Source organism: Ammospiza nelsoni, chromosome 2 (genome assembly GCF_027579445.1).
Source record: "Ammospiza nelsoni isolate bAmmNel1 chromosome 2, bAmmNel1.pri, whole genome shotgun sequence".
In the NCBI taxonomy this organism is placed as follows: domain Eukaryota; kingdom Metazoa; phylum Chordata; class Aves; order Passeriformes; family Passerellidae; genus Ammospiza; species Ammospiza nelsoni.
The window spans coordinates 4,646,660-4,666,818 of NC_080634.1; the positions used below are offsets into that span (position 1 = coordinate 4,646,660).

General features: G+C 47.1%; 1 protein-coding gene and 2 non-coding genes across 7 annotated transcripts in view; 1 reads left to right on the forward strand and 2 right to left on the reverse strand.

Moving 5' to 3' along the window:
- The window catches only part of MPZL1 (myelin protein zero like 1), a 35,420-nt gene extending 19,972 nt beyond the window's left edge, over positions 1-15,448 (reverse strand). For 4 of the 5 annotated variants that reach the window (XR_009417971.1, XM_059467132.1, XM_059467129.1 and 1 more), the window contains exons 1-2: positions 15,309-15,448; positions 1,409-1,569 (exon numbers count right to left, since the gene is read on the reverse strand). Coding sequence is in view for 4 of the 5 variants with exons in the window: in XM_059467132.1 (XP_059323115.1) it covers positions 1,409-1,569; positions 15,309-15,423 (276 nt within the window). In the remaining variant the exon portion in view is untranslated. Of the gene's footprint in view, positions 1-1,408; positions 1,721-15,308 lie in introns of those variants that run through there. The other variant, XM_059467128.1, reaches the window with a different exon arrangement.
- A 3,865-nt stretch (positions 15,449-19,313) lies between these two features.
- On the forward strand, positions 19,314-19,385 carry TRNAP-AGG (transfer RNA proline (anticodon AGG)). Its single transcript has one exon. It is a non-coding gene; the product is annotated as a tRNA-Pro (tRNA).
- A 395-nt stretch (positions 19,386-19,780) lies between these two features.
- TRNAP-CGG (transfer RNA proline (anticodon CGG)) lies at positions 19,781-19,852 on the reverse strand. The gene has a single exon. It is a non-coding gene; the product is annotated as a tRNA-Pro (tRNA).
- Positions 19,853-20,159: the final 307 nt, after the last annotated feature.

Consider the following 20,159-nt stretch of genomic DNA (forward strand, 5'->3'; position numbering starts at 1 on the left):
CTTGTAAAGAGAAGCATGGCCTTACCTCAGACATAAGCTGAGCATGAGATTGGTCTTTCAAATTCACACCTACCAAGCTATGCAATGCCATCACTCAGGCTCATAAACAAACATCCCCTCCACACCTCCCCAGACCCTCAAAAGAAACAGGGAATTGACATCAAATTATGCTGGGTCCCTGCAGCTCAAAGAAAATTTGCTTTTCTTTCAGTTGTGCTGATGGCTACATCCAGGTGGAACAGAACTGACTTCAATTCCAAAAACAATGTTATGTGCTGAAGCTGTATTCCTACAAGTGAGCAGTGATGCAGAAAGGGAACGGCAGAACAGGATATACGGGGAGCGGAAATGCACCACCAGATGGCTTCTCTTCACCCATCCTGTTCAGCACTGGCAGGAAATGTGCCCTACTTCCCTTACTTCTCCCCAGCTTCTGCTTTGGAGTTGGGAAGAGCTCCCTCCTCAAAACTAAATATTTATTTCACTGAGAATTCAGAAGCTTGTCCTTCAGAACTCTACACAAGATGCTCACGCACTGGTTTTGACCATCTCTGAGCATTGAAGAGCTCCTAGAGTTTACATGAGCTCATGTCTGTAGCAGAGGGAGGGAGACAAACACAAACAGGCTGAGCAACCTGCTGTCCCCACATCTTCAAAGGTGCCCCAGAGCTCCATGTTCTGCTTCCTCTAAATTCTCATTCACTACAAGGAACAAGAAAGAAGCACAAGTGTCTGAGGAAGGAGAGGAAGAAGACAGCTATCAACCTACCAAAGCCATTTCTTTGAAGACTTACATCCAAAGGATATGAGCCCCCTTGGGCCCAATATACAGGAACTGAGCCATGACAAATATTATTTGCCTAAGTTCCTTGCTAGTCTGATTTTTCATTTGTCAAGTAACTATAATATGAGGATATAACTGCTTCCTGATTTGAGCTATTCAATTCTTTTCTGAAACCAGGGAGACTGGTCTTACTTTAAACCCTCCCAAACAGAGGCTATACAGTATACAAGCAAAACAAACAATACACAATGTAGGATGCAATTACAGAGGTAATTCAAATTCTCTGACTGCTATGTTCAGTCAAATGCAAAAGGATGGAGGATTTACAAGATTCCTAGATGCTCGTCTACCTCATACATACAGCTTCCATGCCAACATCCCTCTTCTAAGACTAACAGAGTAACCAGTATATTCTGTGGTCACTGCCCACTGCAGTCTTGGCAGAGATCTAGCAATATTTTCATACAGCACTATAAAAGCCCCCTAAAATCACAGTGATGGAGATAAGGCACACGAAGGAGGGTCCAATCCATATCTGCTTGCTCCTTAGCACCAACCAGAAGACCAGAGCTCAGCTATGCCAGCCTCCCCTCCCAGGTGTGCTCCCCTCCAGCCATTGCTTACTGAGATACGAGTGGCTGCTCCCTCTGGCTGGAAGCTCCAGGACACAGATGCTGCACTGCTGATCACCTCTACGGACGTGAACGTGCACGGGAGCTTCGCGTCCGTCCCGTTCTCCACAAACATCTCCTCCGGGGTGTTCACCTCTACTGCTGACACTTGCACTGCATGGCAAAGGCAAAGGGAAGAAAGGAGGAGAACAAGACACATCAGTGCTGCTTTGAGAATGAGCAAGTTCACATCACACTGCCTACAGGGGCAGGAGACAAGAGGCATCAGTAACTCCTGCGTCGGGTGACTGCGCAGACATTGCATTATACCTGCAATCAAACAAGTACAGAGCAGGCCAAGCACATTCACTTCTCCTTCCTTGTATTATCTGTGACGGGATGTTTTCCACTCACAGATGTTTCCTCTACAACACTTTGTGGAAGTCAATTCTATGGTGCAAGGGATGAGTTTAATGTTTTTTCGTACCAGCTGACAGCAGGCATTGTAATAATTAAGCCTCATCAGAGGAACTAACAGCCTGGCCCAGCTATTACTCAATTTCCTCTCTGGCACACATCTTGTTTCACATCTCCAGATTTTCCTAGCAGTAGGTAAAACAAAGGCTCACGTCCAGAAAGCTGAGGAGCAAACTCCTCTCACTTACAGCTATGCCTCTACTCCTGCTCTCTGCCATGCTCCCAGGTCTGCGTGTGCAAGGCCTCACAAAAAATCTCTGTTATAGTTCAGAAGCATGAGAGTAGTTTAATTTTTTTCTACCTTCTGCACAGTGAAAACAGCAAGCAGACCACAAACATCCCCCAGATTTAAAGTAATCAATGTTGATATTGTGCTTGTACTGCTAGTTTTCCTAATAAGTTATATTCATAATTTGGAAAACATGTTGAAGATATGCTTTATCTAGCACCTTCTGAACTGCCAATGCACTATCCCTATCTAGATTTAAGCAGATACATCTCTACATTCATTCAGATTTATGTAGAAAAGCAAAGCATGGTCTTGTGACATCACAAGAGAATGTCAGTGCTCATGTCACATCCACGTGAAAGCAAAAATCATGTCAGGTCAGTGCAGGTGGCTGCACATATAATGTGTGTTCCTGGTACCTCAAATATAAGTTTTGATTTTTATTAAGCCATGATTTTAAGCACAGAGATGGTAACAGCAATCTACTTCTGTTCATAGGAGTCTATGTTTCTGGGCTTCAGTACCTTAAATCCCCTTGTCAGAACAGCAGAACAAACCTTCCTGCTCCATCAGTACCTCAGCTGATTTGCTTCTCAGTTTTGAATAAAGTAGCTCATAGCAGGCAGACCAAACAGAAAAAAGCAAGTTGAAGACTGTTTAGAAAAAATAAAGAAAATCCCACCTGTTGTACGTTGGGCCTGATTAGCATAAAATATTTGATAATCAAGATGCCTTGGCAAGAACAAACAGAGCTTTGAAGACTACCAGAAGATTGAATCAAGACTGGCCGGCAGGAAGATTGAATCAACTTCTGCAAGCAAGAAATGTTGCAAGATGTATAAGTTTATTTATGGGATGACTAACCCAATCATTTTAGTAAAAAATTACTAGCCTTCCTAGATAGCATATAAGCATATGTAGTCCACAATAAATTTGGATTCTGATCACCACTCAGTCCCCTGTCTCTCATTATCACCAATACTCACCTACCTTAGTCCTCAAATCATGAAGTCTGAGTTTTCAGTCAGTGAGAGCAACCAGCTCTGCATCCCTCAGAAGTTGGACAGCAAACACCTGACAGAATTGGCATGCAAGCAGGGCTGGGAGGAGCACATCACAGTAATTGCAACAACCAAAACCAGAAGAAACCATTCATTAATTCTGCTGCTCAGATCCCACACCGTTCACTTCCAAAACTCACTAACTCTTCTGTCCCATCAGGTTATCTCTTGATACCTCAAGATTCTCCTCTCATCACTGCTCTCATTTCCAAGAGAAAAAGAGCCCCAAAGGGGGTGGGGAGTAGGGATGGTGAATTTTCATCATGAGGGTTTGTCAGAGCTTCCTTTCTCTTGTACATACTCTGACTATGGGCCAAAAAATATTCTCTTATAAAACAACTACCAAACATTTATTTGGAACATACAAAGACTTCTAGCAATCAAATCAAATGAACTGAGAGCTGCTGTGCTTTATGTATTTTTTCCAGCTAATGGTGTAGAAAAGAAAAATAAAATAAAATCCATTGTAGTAAGTCCAAACCACAGAACAAACCTCTCTTTCAACCATAAAATAAGCAAGATGCCCTCAGTATTCGTGTAGGAAGAAAAGAGTCTGCACAGACATTGTCTGCTTGTACATGGTACAGAGAACTCCTTGCCACACACAGGCAGTGGGTAGCACAGATCTGCCTAATCTAAAGAAGTCACTGTTCTCACTAGAACTGTAGTGAAGCAAAAAAAAAAAAAAGAAAAGAAAAAAAAAAAAAAAAGGACTCTACTTCTCCCTACTTCATCCCTAGTCTGGGAAGGAAGGAACTATGTAATCCTGTGCAGAAATTTCTATCAAGTTATCAAGTTTAATTTTCACCTGTCCTACTGCTGGCTCAATTCAATGTTCTTTGCTGATTTCTCTCCTCTGCCTCTTTCACGGCTTCAAAAATTGTTTTCCTGCTTCTGTTGCCTTACAGCATGAGACAGAGGCTCCTTAAATCATAACCTGACTATTTGGCAGAGAGACCACAAGATTTATCAGTTGTTCACCCTCAGCCCTCTGATCACATACTTTTACTGATATGGTGGCTGTTCCCACTGCCTTGAACTCTTTGGCCTCCTCTGTCATAATAAAATCCACATGGATCATCTCCAGCTCTAGCTCTTTTCCTCCTCTTTCCACATTTACCAGGATTATATCCACCTTCCAGCTCCTACACCTATATAAATATTCCAGTTGGAGAAAGTTGAATTTTGAGTCATATTTCAGTCACACCTAGCTACTGCTCTATTCCTCAAGCTTACTCAGCCTTAGTTCCTCTCAAGAGGAAAAAATGATCACAGGAAACTGTCTGCGAGAGAAGAGTGCTTTAGGAAGGGAAGGTCAGCAAGGTACATAGGGCAAAAATAAATATTTGCTCTTCTCCCATGCATCCTCCTTGATCCCATCACCCTGTCCAACTGCCCATAGCTCCAGTATTTCCTTCTGAACATCTCATTTAGCCTTCAGCTGCTTTTATTCTTTTCAGCAGAAAAATGGTTCTCATTTTCTCACCTATCATCAAAATAATTTGGAAAAAACCACCCTGTGCCTCTTCAGCCATTTCTTTTAAATCTCTAGTGTTGTTCAAGCAGTTTTACTCCAAGTATAATAACTTCCTCCAGCTCCCTTTTCAACCCCCACACTGCAATTAAAACTTTCCATCCACATCTTCCTTTCCAGACAATCCTCCTGCTCTCTCCTATCATATCCTATATGATAGGATAAGACACTCATATTCTTACTAACTTAATGATATTTTCTTATTTTTCCGTCACATATCTTCATTCTTCACCAATGCTCTCTCTACTCTCAGGTCTCTCTTTCCTCAGTATCTTGCCTCAGAGATCTCATCTGCACAAGTTCAAGCTCCCATCCCTGCACTGACTGCTCAGATCTGTGTCTCTGCTCAGGATCCGTCTCCTTATGCTCTAAGCACAGCCTCAGTCTGACATCTCTGTCAATGCTAAGTTGTCAGCTCACACTAAATGGGACTAAAGCAGAGCTCAGAGCCCTCCACAGCTGCTTTTACCACAACAGACCTGCCATGTGTCTCTCCAATTCAACACCTGTGCAGCACCTCTGACTTTGAACTCTTCCCAGCTCAAGGCAGAGTCTGTCAGAGTTTCCAGGCACCTGTTCAGCTGACACCAGACTAAAACCTCCAGTTTGTACCTTGGCCTTCATTATTGTGATGTCCTTTTTGCTCTGGACAGATGGACAGTTATTGGTCATGATGAGAAAGACTGACTGGTGATCAAAATCCAAATTTACTGTGGACTACATATGCTTATATACTATGCTAGAAAGGCTAGTAATGATTTACTACAATGATTGGGTTGATCATCACATAAACAAACTTATACATTTTGCAACATCTCTTGCTTGCAGAAGTTGATTCAATCTTCTTTCCTGTCAGCCAGTCTTGATTCAGCCTTCAAAGCTCTGTTCTTGCCAAGGCATCCTGATTATCAGATCTCTTATGCTAATCAGATGCAAAATACTCTGTCTTGGGTGCCCCAACAGACAGTGACAGAGCAGTAAGTGCTGCAGTTCCTGGTAACCAAGCTGCTCCAAGGGTGACATCACATATGCAAGATCACTGCTAGTGGGAATGACACCAAGCACACATCCCTGTTTCAGTATGAACAGACTCTTGTCCCAGACCACATTATATTATTGGTCTCATCCAAAACTTTTCAAAACCAAACTGTGGCAGCTCCTCCTAAACGCTGTCCCTCAGGCTTGGGAGGATCTGCTCAAAACCTGCAAAATCCTTTCACTTCCTTTGAGCCCTCCAAAGCAAGTGGTAACTCCATCTGTATGAATCCAACAGTGCCTAAGCTGCCAGTGCTTGGAGATCAACACCTTTTAAAACTGAACTCATCTTGTCCTACTTTTACTTGTACTCCCTGGTTGCTAGCGCTTGCCCCCGTGATTTTTTTTTGTAAATATTTTGGGCAAGAATTGTTTTTATTCTACATTTTTATGTAGAAATATGGTTCACCATTTGGTTTGGTAGCATATCACAAAGAAATTCTTCTGTGCATCAAAGTTTTACACTAATTTACAGGTAGATAATTAAAACTTCTTTGCAGACCACTGTTTCTACTGAGATCGTGGATCTAATGAAAACATTCTTTTAATTAATACTGTGAACACACCAAAATAAACTCAATTCCCCTGCATTCAACTCAATTTGATCACTAAGAGACCTAACAAACCAAGAACACAAACAGCTAACCCTGTAATCACAGGCATGTTATTTCCATCAGCACAAACACAGCCCACATGGACACTCTCCTCACACTGCTAAATACAGGATGCTTATGGCTGCTACCATTCCCATCCTACTCCAGCAAGAGTGTTACTCCCCTCTTTTTGAAATGGCCAATCATCAGTTTATTAATTAATACAAGCAACTTGCTTTGTTTATCTTAAAGGCACCTGGTAGTACAGCCATGTATACAATTTATAAATGAAGTCGCTTATGGAGGCAAGGTCTTGACAACATGACAGAAAATTCAGGGTTTCATTATCTTCACTCTGGTCTCCCCAGCAGCCCAGAAGTTTCATCAGAAAAGAGAATGTGGTTTTTTCTAATAACTAAGGGCCTAAAGTCACAAAAACAATACACACTTGAGAATCGGTGCTTTCATTAACAAATACTCTTGCTCAATATCAAGTGTCTTGTGAAACACCTCCTGTTGACAGCATTCTCAGCTAGGGTTGCATGGCATTTAGTCCTTTCCCCCACAAAGCAGCTGCCCTGTACAGTCAGCATGAAACAACAGCAGCCAGACCCCTAGAAAACACCCCAGAAAGCCAGAACAAAATTACAGCCCCCAGCACTTATGTCCCCCCAGACCATTTCTTCACTGTGGATAAAACACCTGGTGGAGAAGCCTTGGCTTTCCTGCCTTGGCAGACATGCCAAAATTGTTCCTGTGAAACTGCACAAGATCTGTTAAAGCACCCAGATGCTGGATAGAATTTCCACACAAAGAGTTCCTTCACATCATTTAGCCTTGACAGAAAAGTAGAACCCATGCCTTCCACCCAGGAGCAAACCATGGTGTACTTCACAAGGACAACACCACACAGGTACTGAGAGGCCACATGTGTCCAGCTCCTCCTCACAGAGACTGTCCCTGCAGCCCCCTGTCACCACAACCTCTATGTCTGCACTCCCTACATTTACACAGGACACAAAGGAAAACAGCTACAGAAACCGTGACTAGACAGAGTCACACCAACCAAATCTGACATCTAAGTTTCAAAGCAACAAAAACTAAATTCCATTGCCTCGAAGGAGGACAGAAGAGTTAAATTTCACTCTCAAATGCCAATTCACCAGAACGGCTTTTAGCTGCTGCCACAGCATCTTCCCAGGTTGCCAATCTTCTCAAGTAACCCAGGCTGCTGGAGGAAAGAGAGCTTCCTGACTCCAATAACACATTCCTGCAACTCCAGGAACCAGAAAGCACAGCTGTGACACCCAGCCCATGAACACCTACCACCTCCTGTCACCATGCTGCTGGAAACCTTCATCCCCCAAGCAGAGACAAGCATCTGCTAAAGAAACATTCACTTTCTCCTGGCCTCTTTGCACATGCAGCAAAGCACTGCCTGACTCAACAATGAGGGAAAAAATAGCATCTTGTCACCCCAAGTGAAAGGAAAGCAGTTTCACTGAGAAGTCTTGAGCAGGCTGTGGCTAAGCTGTCAAAGCAGACAATAACATCTATGTATCTCAGCCCTCCATACCTCCATGCACCTACTCTGACAGGACTTAAATCTCCAGAGCCACCAAACTTTGGTACTTCCTTCTCCTCCCACACCTCAAGGTCAGCTCTTGGCGTGTTCTCCTCCATATGACACAGAGCTGCTCATTGTTCTGCCAGGGAGCGGCAAAAAAAACTAGGCTGAGATTTACCTTCAAAGCCCATGCTTTAACCAGAAATTAGAACAATGAGAAACAGCAAAAATTGCCTGAGCTCCCTTGCCAGGCAACAGATTTCTTGTTCCGTCCTGAGGAAATAATTTCACTGCTACATCACTCTCTCAACTCTCTCATCTCATAAAACAGAGATGCTTGTAAAGGTGCTCAGAACCATGAACAAGCAGTGTAGCTGCACAGCTTCATGCTCCTATTACAGCACCACTCACACGTCAGGTTTGGGCAGATACTCAGTCTCCAGGCAAGTAACTTCTGGTTACTTCCAGTGCTTTTCCCTGGGGATCACTCAGCAACACTTCCCTGCCTGTGCTGCAGGCTGGGACACCAACCAGCAGCTCAGGTACTTTCCAAACCACACACTGCACTTTTCTGCTCAACAGCCCTGAAGTGGTTTTCCTTCCATGCCCAAGTAAGTTTACAAGACCTCAAATGCAAGTAAACAGTTCTTGTTGACAAAGCCAAACCAAAAGAGTGGAGAACCCAAAGGGGGCAAGTTAAGTAAAGCTGTTCAAAGTGCAAAGGGTACCTGGAACAGCTGATGGCAGCTCTTCTACCTCTAAGCCTGCAAAACCAACAGAGCCACTTAAAAACGTAGCACATTATTTTCTGGACACAAGTAAAGATGTCAGAAAATAGGAACACAGATTACAGAAAGCCAGAAAGGACAGAAAAGTCTCCTTGAAATACACCAGATTTTTGCCCACAAATAGGGAATAAAGCTTACTTAGCTCAAGAACTGAGAGGAACTGGGTAAACATCTCAACACACGGCAGAGAGAATAAAAAAAGCATCCCACCATCACAAGCATTTCCTAAAATTGCTATAGCAATCCACTAAAACTGTCACAACTACTAAGAAAATGAGAGTATTAAGGATCAGAAGTTGTAGACTAAAAAACCACAACCAAACAACAGCAAAACCCAAATCCATGGAGTGGACAGTAGAGATTGACATATTGCTGGCTGGGACAAAAGCTTCCCTGCAGGCTTTTTTCTTTTTTGGGTTATTAATACCATCTCAAGTGAAATTATGTTAAAAACACCAGTCATGTTGCCAACTGCTGATGGCATGCAGCATCTTTTTCACAAAATCCATCATTAGCAGCATGGGAACTACCAATTTCCAAAACAAACCAGGCAGTGGATACACAAGGGATGTGGATACACTGTATGTTCATGGGGACACACAGTGCAAAGCCAACATATCAGACATAGGGAGCTGCCCTTTTCCTGACCCTTTTACAGTAACCAATTCACAAAGCTGCAACCAGCTCAGCCCATACACACAGCAAGAAACATCTGCAAAAGCTGCACTTTGCACCATCCAAGGTATCATTAGCATTCCATGAGCATTCACTCCCACCTGCCATCATTCCTGAACCAGAATCATGCCCATCTCTTGCCAAGTGAGCACAAATTTTTTTCCCTGTATACAGAGAGACTCAATTAAAACCTCTTAAATAAAATGCTACCATTTAACTGAGCAGTAAGAAAAATGAAATTACATCACTGAAGTGCTCACCCTCCTCAGCTGACAGGGTATTCATGCAGCCAATCTGTTCTGGTGTGACTAGAGCTTACTTCAGCAGTTCAAGCCAATCCAAAGCCCTTGGAGGACCAGATTCCTTACTGATCCATGGACTGCTGAACATCTGCAGCCAGCTCTGGCACCAAGCTTGCAGCAATCTCACACTTACTTGCTACTGAACTGCTGAGCAAACTCATAACCAGCTATAACCTGCAGCAGCACAACCACAAAACCAGAAGGAAAAGCCCATGCTAAATATTTCAAAGCATTGTTCCACAAGAATTTGTCAGTGGTGGTGCCAATTTAAATAGCTCACATGCACAGTCAGAATGAGATGAATCTGATCAGGAACTCATCTGTGTTCAAAACAGCCCTTTCACCATTGTTTTCTTTCAAACCAGACCAACACCCTAGCCCAGTCCACTGTACACTCTTTTGTACAACTGAGGAGGGTTAGGAAGCACCAAGTAGGAGCCTATTCAGCTGGTTTTTCCCAGGAACATTTCCTTTGTGAAGAATTTATGGCCTTCCTCATAGCACACTACATCACTTTCCCAGTTTACACGTGGGGTGATTTCTACAGCCATCCCTTGGATTGGAGCAGTGCCTTCCACCCTGCCAGACCTTGATCTGAACACCTCCAGACGCAGAAACCAGTCAGATTTCAAAACTCCTGCTGCACATGCAGCTTTATGGAATTTACTGCCAAGTGGGTTGTTCACCACCTTTCACTTCCCCACATTACAAAAACAAGTTACTGAATAACAGGTGGCTTGCAGCCAACAGTAAATGCCTCCAGCAATGGCCATTTCACCCACCTGGATGGAGATGACCTGCCCTGATTTACCTCCACCTCATGAACTGAAAGCACCACCAAGCACTGGCAACTGCTACACTGCCCAGAGTTTAACCCTCCCTTAAGGATCAGAATCTCAATCTGCTTTGAAACACAAAAGGTAGGGTACAACCGGTGCTTCCAGGCAAGCTCCCTTCATGCCCCTTAACACCAGTATGTAAAGCATCAGTAAATGTACCACAAAGCATCTTTCTCTGCAGGGTTGGAGGAAAGGGAGCTCACAAGAACAACCACAGCTTTCCAGCTCTCCTCATGCACTTAAAGCCAAAATCCAGCAGCAGCACCAGGTGGAAAGTGCCAACTCAACAGATCCATAAAAATGCAGGAGCTGAGGCACAGCAGCCAAAGGGAACAATGTACAAGGACTGTGGGCTAACCCCAGCAGGCAGCTCAGCTCTGCACAGCCCCTCACTCACACCCCAGCGAGACCAGGGAGGGAACTGGAACTGTAAAAGTGAAAAACTTGAGGGCTGAGATAAAAACTCTAACAGGGAAAGAACAAGCCATCACCCATCAGCTTCCATCAGCAGGCAGGTGGTCACCACCTCCAGCAAAGAAGGGCTCTGTCAGGCATAACAGTGACTGGGAAGACAAATGCTGTAATTCCAAACAGCCCCTTCCTCCTTTTCCCAGCTTTAATTGCTGACCATGACTGCTGTGGTGCCCCCCCAGCCCATCTGCTGGCAGGGAGGGGTGACAAAAGAGGCCTTGGGGTGTGCAAGCCAATGCAAAACATTGTTATGGAGGCTCTTTTCACCAGATGTCCAAAACTTAGCACCATCCAAAATTAATTCTGTCCCAGATTAGTACCAATACATTCATTTGATATAAACATTTTCCATTTAAAAAAAAAAAGCTTATTCAGGACAAGTAACAGAATAGCCCTTTAAAGATAAAAGAAATTGTGAGGCAAAAACTTTCTTTCAACCTGCTCAGCAAAAAGTACTGGTGTTTACCCTGCCTTAGGATGCATTGCCACATCATCTGTGCTGTGGGTACTGCTTACTGTTAAACCCTAATCTGAGTAAACACTTGCTTTTCCACATGACTGCTGTTGGAGATAACAGTGAATCACTGCAGTTAGAGCTCCCCAAGTCCCTTTGCTGGCAATAAAGCCAGTTCAAAACTTCTTGTCCTCTCCTGGCACAGCCTTCTCTCACACAAGACATTCACATCCTCTCCATGGTGCTAATCACTTATTGTGGGGTGCCACTAACCCAGACCACTGAAATAATACAGACAAACAAACCACACACACCAAAACCAAACAGAAAACAAAAGGATAGATGCCATAAGGATGTTAGTGTTTTCACACACAGAGCTTCCAGCTTTCTGATGTATTCCTAGGATATCCTGAGTTAGCATTCAATAGTTCAAAAATGTATTTTCTTTCATACCAGGCTGTTTATTTTGTTATCTACATGCAGGTATATTAATGTATGCCATACATGATGAAACCACATCACATCACAGCACACTTGGAGAACTCCCACTACAGGGGCTAATAATAAGTTCTGGATAGATGGCCTGATGATGATCTATAGGTCACTTCTCCAGAAAAACAGTAAGCCTTTAGAAACTACTCAGACTAAAATCTTCCGAGACAAACAGCACAGGACAATAACAGGTTTCATTTTTTTGGTCTTCCATCTCAAGTCTGTATGGGACACAGGATATCCAGCACTAGTCAGGACAAGATGGGTCCACAGACAGGCAGTGGAATTGCTGTTTAATACAATTCATTCTAATTAATTGCATTAAACAAGCAACACAGCTATGCTATTAGTTACACAATTAATTGTCAGAGACAGTCTGCTGGGTAGCTGGGGCCAAGGAGCATCTGTCTATCTTACCTCATTTTATCACCCAAACATTAAGGTACAGACTTTTCAACATATTCAAGAACTTTTTGCTGCTGCTGCTGCCAGCAAGGTGAGCTGAGAGTTTATGCAGCTTTTGCCTTTGCAGAACCCACTGAGCAGAGCAGGCAAGGCATTTTTCCCACCTGCAGCATCAGTGGGCTGAGCTTAAAAGGACTAACAGCTTCTGACGGGGGTGACTACGGGAATTCTGACTGAAGCTGGCACAGGCACCAAGTGAGCACTGCAACCCTGACTTACACTGTTATTTTCAGGAAACATTTCAAGCAGCAACTGAAATGAGCTCCAAGCAGTAACAGGCACTTGAGCTGTTTAACATCTCAATGCTCTGCTTGTTACTGACCCATGTGGATGTGCCCACGTGCACTTGTATGCGTGTGTATAAAAGGGGTGGTAGGAGAAAATTAATTTCAAAAATGATCAAGCTTTGTTGGTATCAAAAAGAATAATAAAAATATCATAATTATTCTTTCCAGTAATATCTAGACATTTTTGAGACTATCAGGAGTAATGAGGCACCACCCTCAAGTCAGACACAGGCAGGATACCACTTTAAGTCATAATTACACGGCTTACAAATGCACAATTGCAAAATACTCCATTTTCTTGATACTCTTGGCTGTTTGCTCCAGGCTCACTCATGCACAGAAGAGATTATACCTAGATTAACAATTTATGCTACAAAATGTCCCCAGAATCACAGACAGCACATCTGACAATGATCCTTCACTCTTGAAGGATTGGGGTTTTCAGATGACTGAGCATAAAGAAGCAAGATCAACTCCTAACCCACACATGCAGGGGCACACATGAAAATAATCCCACAACTGTGTTAGCTGTGCCTAGCTGTGAAGCAACCAGGCTTGGCAGAGCAGGCTGTGGTGTTTAAAGGGGCCTGCAGAGCAGAGCACCCTGAGCAATACTCCTGTCTCAGCGCAGGCTCCTGGCCACAGGAGCAGACCTGCCATGGAGCAGATGAAGAGGGAGCAGAGCAGCCACGTGTGCAGCACATCACACACCACACCTGAGCCAGGGAGCAGCACAGCCCTCTGCAAACACCACTCCTGGCCCTGCCAAAAAGGCAGGTCTGGATTTCTGAACCACTCACGAGGGGAAAACCCAGCACGAGGAAAGGGAATGGGAAGAGGACCCTTGAAAAAACATCAGGGGCCTGAATGACACAGGCAAGAAGAAATGCACAGCACTGATTACCCAGGACTCCTTAGCACCCCAAACTCAGGGGAAGGTCATCTTTTCCTTCCATCACCAAACTCCTCTGGGTATGCAAAACAGGTGAAGAGCCTGCACTCTGATCACTTATTCCCATGTAAAGATGTAAACCTTGTTTTACACAGCAGACAGGAGGAGTAAGGATGTGCAAGGAGGGAAGAAGCCAACACAGGACTAAATTCAGACCTGCTACAATGATCTAATACTCCCATCTACCCACAGCATTACTGTAGCTGTACCTTTTGTTGTGGTCAGGGGAAAATATGCTTCCTTCTCCTCTTGCCTCCATACATATTGCCAAAGATCTCAGTTTTACTGTAATACATGCATATTTCACATCTACCTACTTAATCCTGAATGATAAGTCTGTCTGAAGACACACAGGAAGCCTTAGCAATCTCTACCTCTTTATTGCAAAATGCACTCATCTTAAACAAATGCAAACAATGCCCTTTGGGAATATATTTAGGAAGAGGAATAATAATAGGAATTAGATATCAGGAGGAAGTTCTTTGCTGTAAGGGCAGGGAAACACTGGAACAGGTTGACCAGGGAGCTTCTGGACACTCCATCCCTGGAAGTGTTCAGGGTTAGGCTGGATGGGGCTGTGAGCAATCTGGTCTAGTAGACAATGTCCCTGCCCATGGCAATGAGATTGGAACAAGATTATCTTTAAGATTTGGTCCAACCCAAACCATTCTAAAATTCTAGGAAATAAATTTTAAGCTCCTTACTAAGCACAGTTTCTTAATAAACCTCTTCCCAGACAGACTTATGGTTTTACACAGTTTTCTGGACAAATTGAGGAGGCATCAGGTTTCTTAATGTCTCCTACTGAGATACTTCACAAAGTTTTATCCACTAAGAAAGTGCTGCCAACCCAAAATATCCATCATTGGATACATATCCATCATTTGGGGCATATAATACTGGATATTCCCTCACTGTCCATGCCCAGCACGCACACACAGCGTGCTAGCATGGGAAATGCGTGTAACTTGTCGAGCCCAAGTGATGCACGGAACCCTTTGAGAACATAAGCCCCAGAGGAATGAAGCATCACTTTTGCAATTCCTACTGCTCCACAGCCTTGTACTCACTGGAAATATTCCAGAACCATCTGGATCCAATCCTGTGCCATGTGCTCCGAGATGACCCTGCCCGAGCAGGGAGGCTGGCCCAGATGACCCCGCTGTGCTCCCTTCCAACCCGACCCGTTCAGCGATTCTGCACTTTCCACCTCTACGAGTCATGAGTGCATCACCCGACTGACACAATTCCCCTCCACCCAAATTCCTCACCGCTGACCGAACCAAGCCATTCACCACAACGCCAGCGTCCCCATGGCTCGGTCACGCCGCGGCTTCCCCGGGGAAGGACCCACGGCGGCGCCCGCTCCCGGCTGGGCTCCATCATCTCGGGGATCCTTCCCAAGCTCACGGATTCTGTGGAGCCAGCGCTGACACGGGGCCGCCGCGCACCACTGCCCCGGCACCGCGGCACCCCTGCCCTGCCCACGCCGGCTCCGGGGGCTTTGTCCCGGCACACCGACCCTTCCCCCGGTGCGGACGGGGGTCCTCGGCCGCCGCCAGCCCGGCTCCGAACCGGGCGGGCAGCGAGCGGCAGAGCCGAGCCGTGCCCTGCCCGCGGAACCGCCCTCGGCCCCGGCAGCGGCGCTGAAGGGCGAACCGGCGGCCGGCCCTCCCTCGGTCCCTGACTCACCGGCGGTGAGGGCGGCGGCGGCGGCGATCAGCAGCCACGCCGCGCAGGGCCGCCCCGCGCTGCCTCCGCCCGCCGCCATCTTCCAGCCGCCGCCGCCTCCCCGCGGCGCCCTCATTGTCCGCCCCCGGCCCTGGGGCCCGCCCCCCGCCCCCTGCCCCGCCCGCCCATTGGCCGCTGATGCCGTCAATCACACACACCCCCCGCGCCGCCCGCGCCCCGCCCGCGCCCTGCCCCGCTGCTCCAAAGTGATTGGACAAGAGAGCCATCAGTCAAGCCCAGATGACCTATGGACGCAGGGAACGCGCTGTCCCGCCCCCCAGCCGGGCGCGCCGCTGGCGCCCCCCCGCGGCCGGCCGGCGGTGCTGCGGAGGGCGCGGGCGCTGCGGGGCCGCTCCCGCCGGCGCATCCCGGGGGACGCAGAAACGCTGGATCACAGGATCGCCGGGTCGGCGAGGCTGGGAAAGACCTGTGAGAGCATCCAGCCCAACCTAGGACCCAACGCCACCATATCAACTTCACCACGGCACTGACTGCCACGTCCCGCCTTTCCTTAAGCACCTCTCCAGCACCTCCCTGGGTGGCCCATTCCAATGTCTCATCACCCTTTCTGTGAAGAAATTCCTCCAAATGTCCAACCTGAACCTCCCCTGGTGCAGCTTGAGGCCCTGCCCTCCTTGTCCTGTGGCTGAAAAGGTCAAACCCCACCTGGCCCCTTTCAGATGGTTGTAGAGGGCAATAAGGTCATTCCTGAGCCTCCTTTTCTCCAGGCTGAACATCCCCTCAGCCACTCCTCACGGGGCTGCCCCGAGCCCTGGCACTGCCCAACACTCACCCTGCAGTGCAGGAAGCTTGTCCAAGTGCCTTTGGAGGCACGGTACCAACCATTCCAGCTGGCACTGAACCTGTCTGGAGCATCACTGAGAGCCACAAAGGTGACAGTCACTCCAGTGGAGCTGTGCTTCCCGTGGCCAAGAACAGCCAGGAGCTGTGGGGTGACTGTGGCCCGTAAGGACCACAGCGGTTTCATCATGCATGCTTTCCCAACCATGCATTTTAAAGAAGTTGCACAAGCTGAGTCATATCTCAGGGCTGTTGCTCACTGCATCCCTGAGCTCCACAAGCCTGGGGGGTGCTCTGCTCATCCCAGTGCTCCATGGATGCTGGTCCTCACCCAGATCCCTGTGCCACCAGTTTCTCTGCCGCTCCCTGGACACCTCATCACATCTGCAGGTGAAAGAGGCCACAGGAAAAGTCACTCTGTGCCATGCTGAGCTGTGACAAAGCAAGCCTGCAAAAACACAGGCAGATTATTTTCTTTCCAGCTGTGATGCCAGACACCACCTTAAAATTCTCGTGGGGTTTAAAATGTAACAGCTTGTGCATCCATTATTTATACCCTAAGGGAAAGCTCTGGAGCACATTCCTCATCTAACTGTTGTACGTGTTTTCCAGAAACCCAGCCCAGCAGAAATCCAGGGCACCTCTTGGGAATAAATATCAACAGCACAGGCAACTCTTTGTGTTACAGGGAAATATCACAGGGAAATTGTTTGGCTGGCACCTCATTTGACTTCCCTGGTGGGTGGGTCTTCAGCCAATCCATCAATACCCTGCTTTCCAAATGGGGCAGAAACTGATAAGCAGTGATAACATTTTCATTCCAAGCCCTTTTTCCTCAATCCTTCCTCTGAGCTCTTCCTTTCCATGGAATCTCCACCCAACCTAACTGCTCTCCTGGGAGGCTGGAAGTGCTCTTACCAGCATGGAAGCACCTCAGTATCAGAGATCCCTGCTCACCTCCAGCTCCTTCAGTACTGCACACTTTAAAACTGTTCACTCCTCTGAAGAGGCCAAGCTTCACCCTTCTGGGTAATTTTGCAAGATAGTAAACCTAAAAAAAAAAAAAAAAAAAATTAAAAAATTGCATTTTTCTTATTCACAGAGCTCACATGTTCCCTTTTTGTGTCCTAAACCTGATTTGGCCACACACAGCCCTCACCTACCCTGTCCCTTCCCTGAGAGAGCTGGGATCACATTGCTGCAGGAGCAGCCCTGACTTCCCTGTTTGTTGTGTAGTAACACAGGTGTTCAGTACACAGAACACCTGGGACAATATCTGGTCTACTTACAGCAGAAAATTCTTTATCCAGATAGATATTATCAAATCATTCTCTTCTGCTACTTCCAGAGAGGAAACAGGGTGCTGGGACAACTTAATTTGTCCCTGGGAACATATATTGCCTCTTCTTCCTGTGTGTGTTAGAAATTCAAACCTTTGTTAGCCTTATTAACCTTTGTTTTGGAGAGGTTTCTAGTAGCTTAGAGGATTTAGGTGTTTAAAAAAAGGAGGTAATTAATTTCTAGGAGGAGGAAAAGAAAATTTTAGACTGATTTTACATTTTTAATGGTTTTGACTGTTTTTTCTTTAGCCTGCATCTCTGTATGTCCTAGAGGAATTGTACAGTGTACACTGTTTAGTGTGCAAAGATATGCACTCCTGCAAAAAATATCCCCCCAACACACTCACTTTGAATTAGTAATAGAAGAACATGAGAGAAAAAGGGGAAAAAACAGGCTCTATTTGTACAAGAAAGCATTTTGTGTCCCTCACAGCAATATTTTTTCTTCTGCAAGTTGGGAGAAACTGTGACTAGCAGATAATGCCACGTTCATGTTTACTTTGGTTAAACAGAAACACAGGGTTTTTTCCAAAACTCAAGAGCTGGCAGCAGCACAGTTATTGCATACAGACTTTGAAGAGTTGGGAAACTATTTTTCACAGAGTCAGTGTTGTTGAGGCTGGAAGGGACCTCTGGAGATCACCCAGCCCAACCCTCTGCCAAGGCAGGGTCACCTTGAGCAGATTGCACAAGGAAATGTCCAGGTGGGGTTTAAATATCTCCAGAGAAAGAGAATCCATGGCCTCTCTGGGCAGCCGTTCCAGTGCTCTGGCCCATTAGCACAAAGAAGTTCTACCTCATGTTGAGTGGAACTTTTTGTGATTTAATTTGTGGCCACTGCTCCTCATCCTGGCACTGGCACCACAGAAAAGGGCCTGGCACCATCCTCTTGCCACTCACCCTTGAGGTATTTATGAATATTGACAAGATCCCCTCTCAGTCTTATCTTCAACTAGTTGACTTTTTTCATATTTTGATTGGGAAGAATGTCTTGAATCACCCACTATGCAAGGATAAGTGTTCTCAGGAAAACTTAGGATGGAAAAGGACGGGATTGATGAGCTATTGCAGTGCTGAATAGATGCTAAGGAGCAATTTCAGTCATGATAACCTTTCCTGATAACCTTGATACGTAAGAGAGCACATAAAATAGAAGCAATTTGTCTTCCTGTCTCTTCCTCCTACCTTTTCCCAAGCTTCTTGGAATATATTGGACTGTAGGCAAAATGAGTTTAGAGGCTGTTACTGTAGAGAGGCAAAGGCCAAGGTAACAGTGACCTCCACCCTGGCCAACATCCGCGTTCCAAGACTCTCTGTTTAAACAGCTCCGCATAAAATCATCATCTGTAAGTTAGGAAAGTGACGTTACCTCTACCCGGCTGTGGTGCAGTTCGAAATGATGGAAATGAACCACGGATTTCCCCTCGCCGCGCTGGAGTTTGTGGCCTGGCTGCCGCGGTCCGTGGTTCGCCGCCTACGAGCAGCTTCCACAGCCACAGGGAGAAAGGGCTGCCCCTCAGAGGCCCGGGGAGCGCCGGCGGCCGGAGGGAAGCGGCTGTGCCCCCTCAGGGACCGGGAGCACTGCAGGAGTTGGGACAGGCCAGAGCTATAGCCGGAGGGAAGCGGCTGTGCCCCCTCAGGGACCGGGAGCACTGCAGGAGTTGGGACAGGCCAGAGCTATAGCCGGAGGGAAGCGGCTGTGCCCCCTCACGAACCAGGAGCAGCGCGGGAATTGGGACGGGCCGGAGCTGTCCTGGACAGGGGCTGCGCGGCGCCACGCCACCGCAGCGTTCCTCTACAGGGCAGAGAAGCAATTTTTCATGGCGGCTCGTTGGTCTAGGGGTATGATTCTCGCTTAGGGTGCGAGAGGTCCCGGGTTCAAATCCCGGACGAGCCCGAGTTTTTCTTTTTTTTTTTTTTTTTTTTAATCTTCTCCGCAGCAGCGGCGGCTCCCGCACACGGCGAAGGGGCACGGAGGGGACTGACAACGACACCCACTCGTTCTTTTCTAGTGCAAGAAAAACTTTAAAGAACTCACCAAGGACAGGCCGCTCCTCCTCGTCTGGCACCGGGCGTCGCTACTCCAGTTTTTCCCAGGCAGACCCCGCATTCCTCCTCATGGAGCCAGCGCTGCGGGGCCGCTCCTCGCCCTTCAGGCTCGACTCACCGTAGCGGCTCGAGCGCCGTCCCCGCGCCCCCGGTCCCGCTCGTGGCGGCCCCGAGGCGCAAAAGCGCAGGAGGGCCCCGGGCCAGCAAAATATAGGAAGGGGGCTCGCGCATCCCTTTCCCGGCGGGCTCGTCCGGGATTTGAACCCGGGACCTCTCGCACCCGAAGCGAGAATCATACCCCTAGACCAACGAGCCGCTCTGTCGGTACTTTCCCAGCTCAGCACTTCACTGTCATTCCACCTCCTCCCGCCCAGGCTGCCTGCGTCAGCGTTAGTGTGGGTCGGTCCTTGCCGACCACCGCCGGCGGCTTTTCCCAGCGCTCCGGAGCACACTGCTGCTCTCCCGAACTGCGGGGGCCGCGGCCATTTCTCCCTGCTCGCCCTCTCCGTCACCTTTCCCAGGGTAATCCCTGGCATCGCCCTCCCCCGACCCTACGGCTCCGCTCGTTAGCGACGGGTCCGCGTGTCCGCGGGGGGAGGCAGCGGCCCGCGCGGCGCTCCGC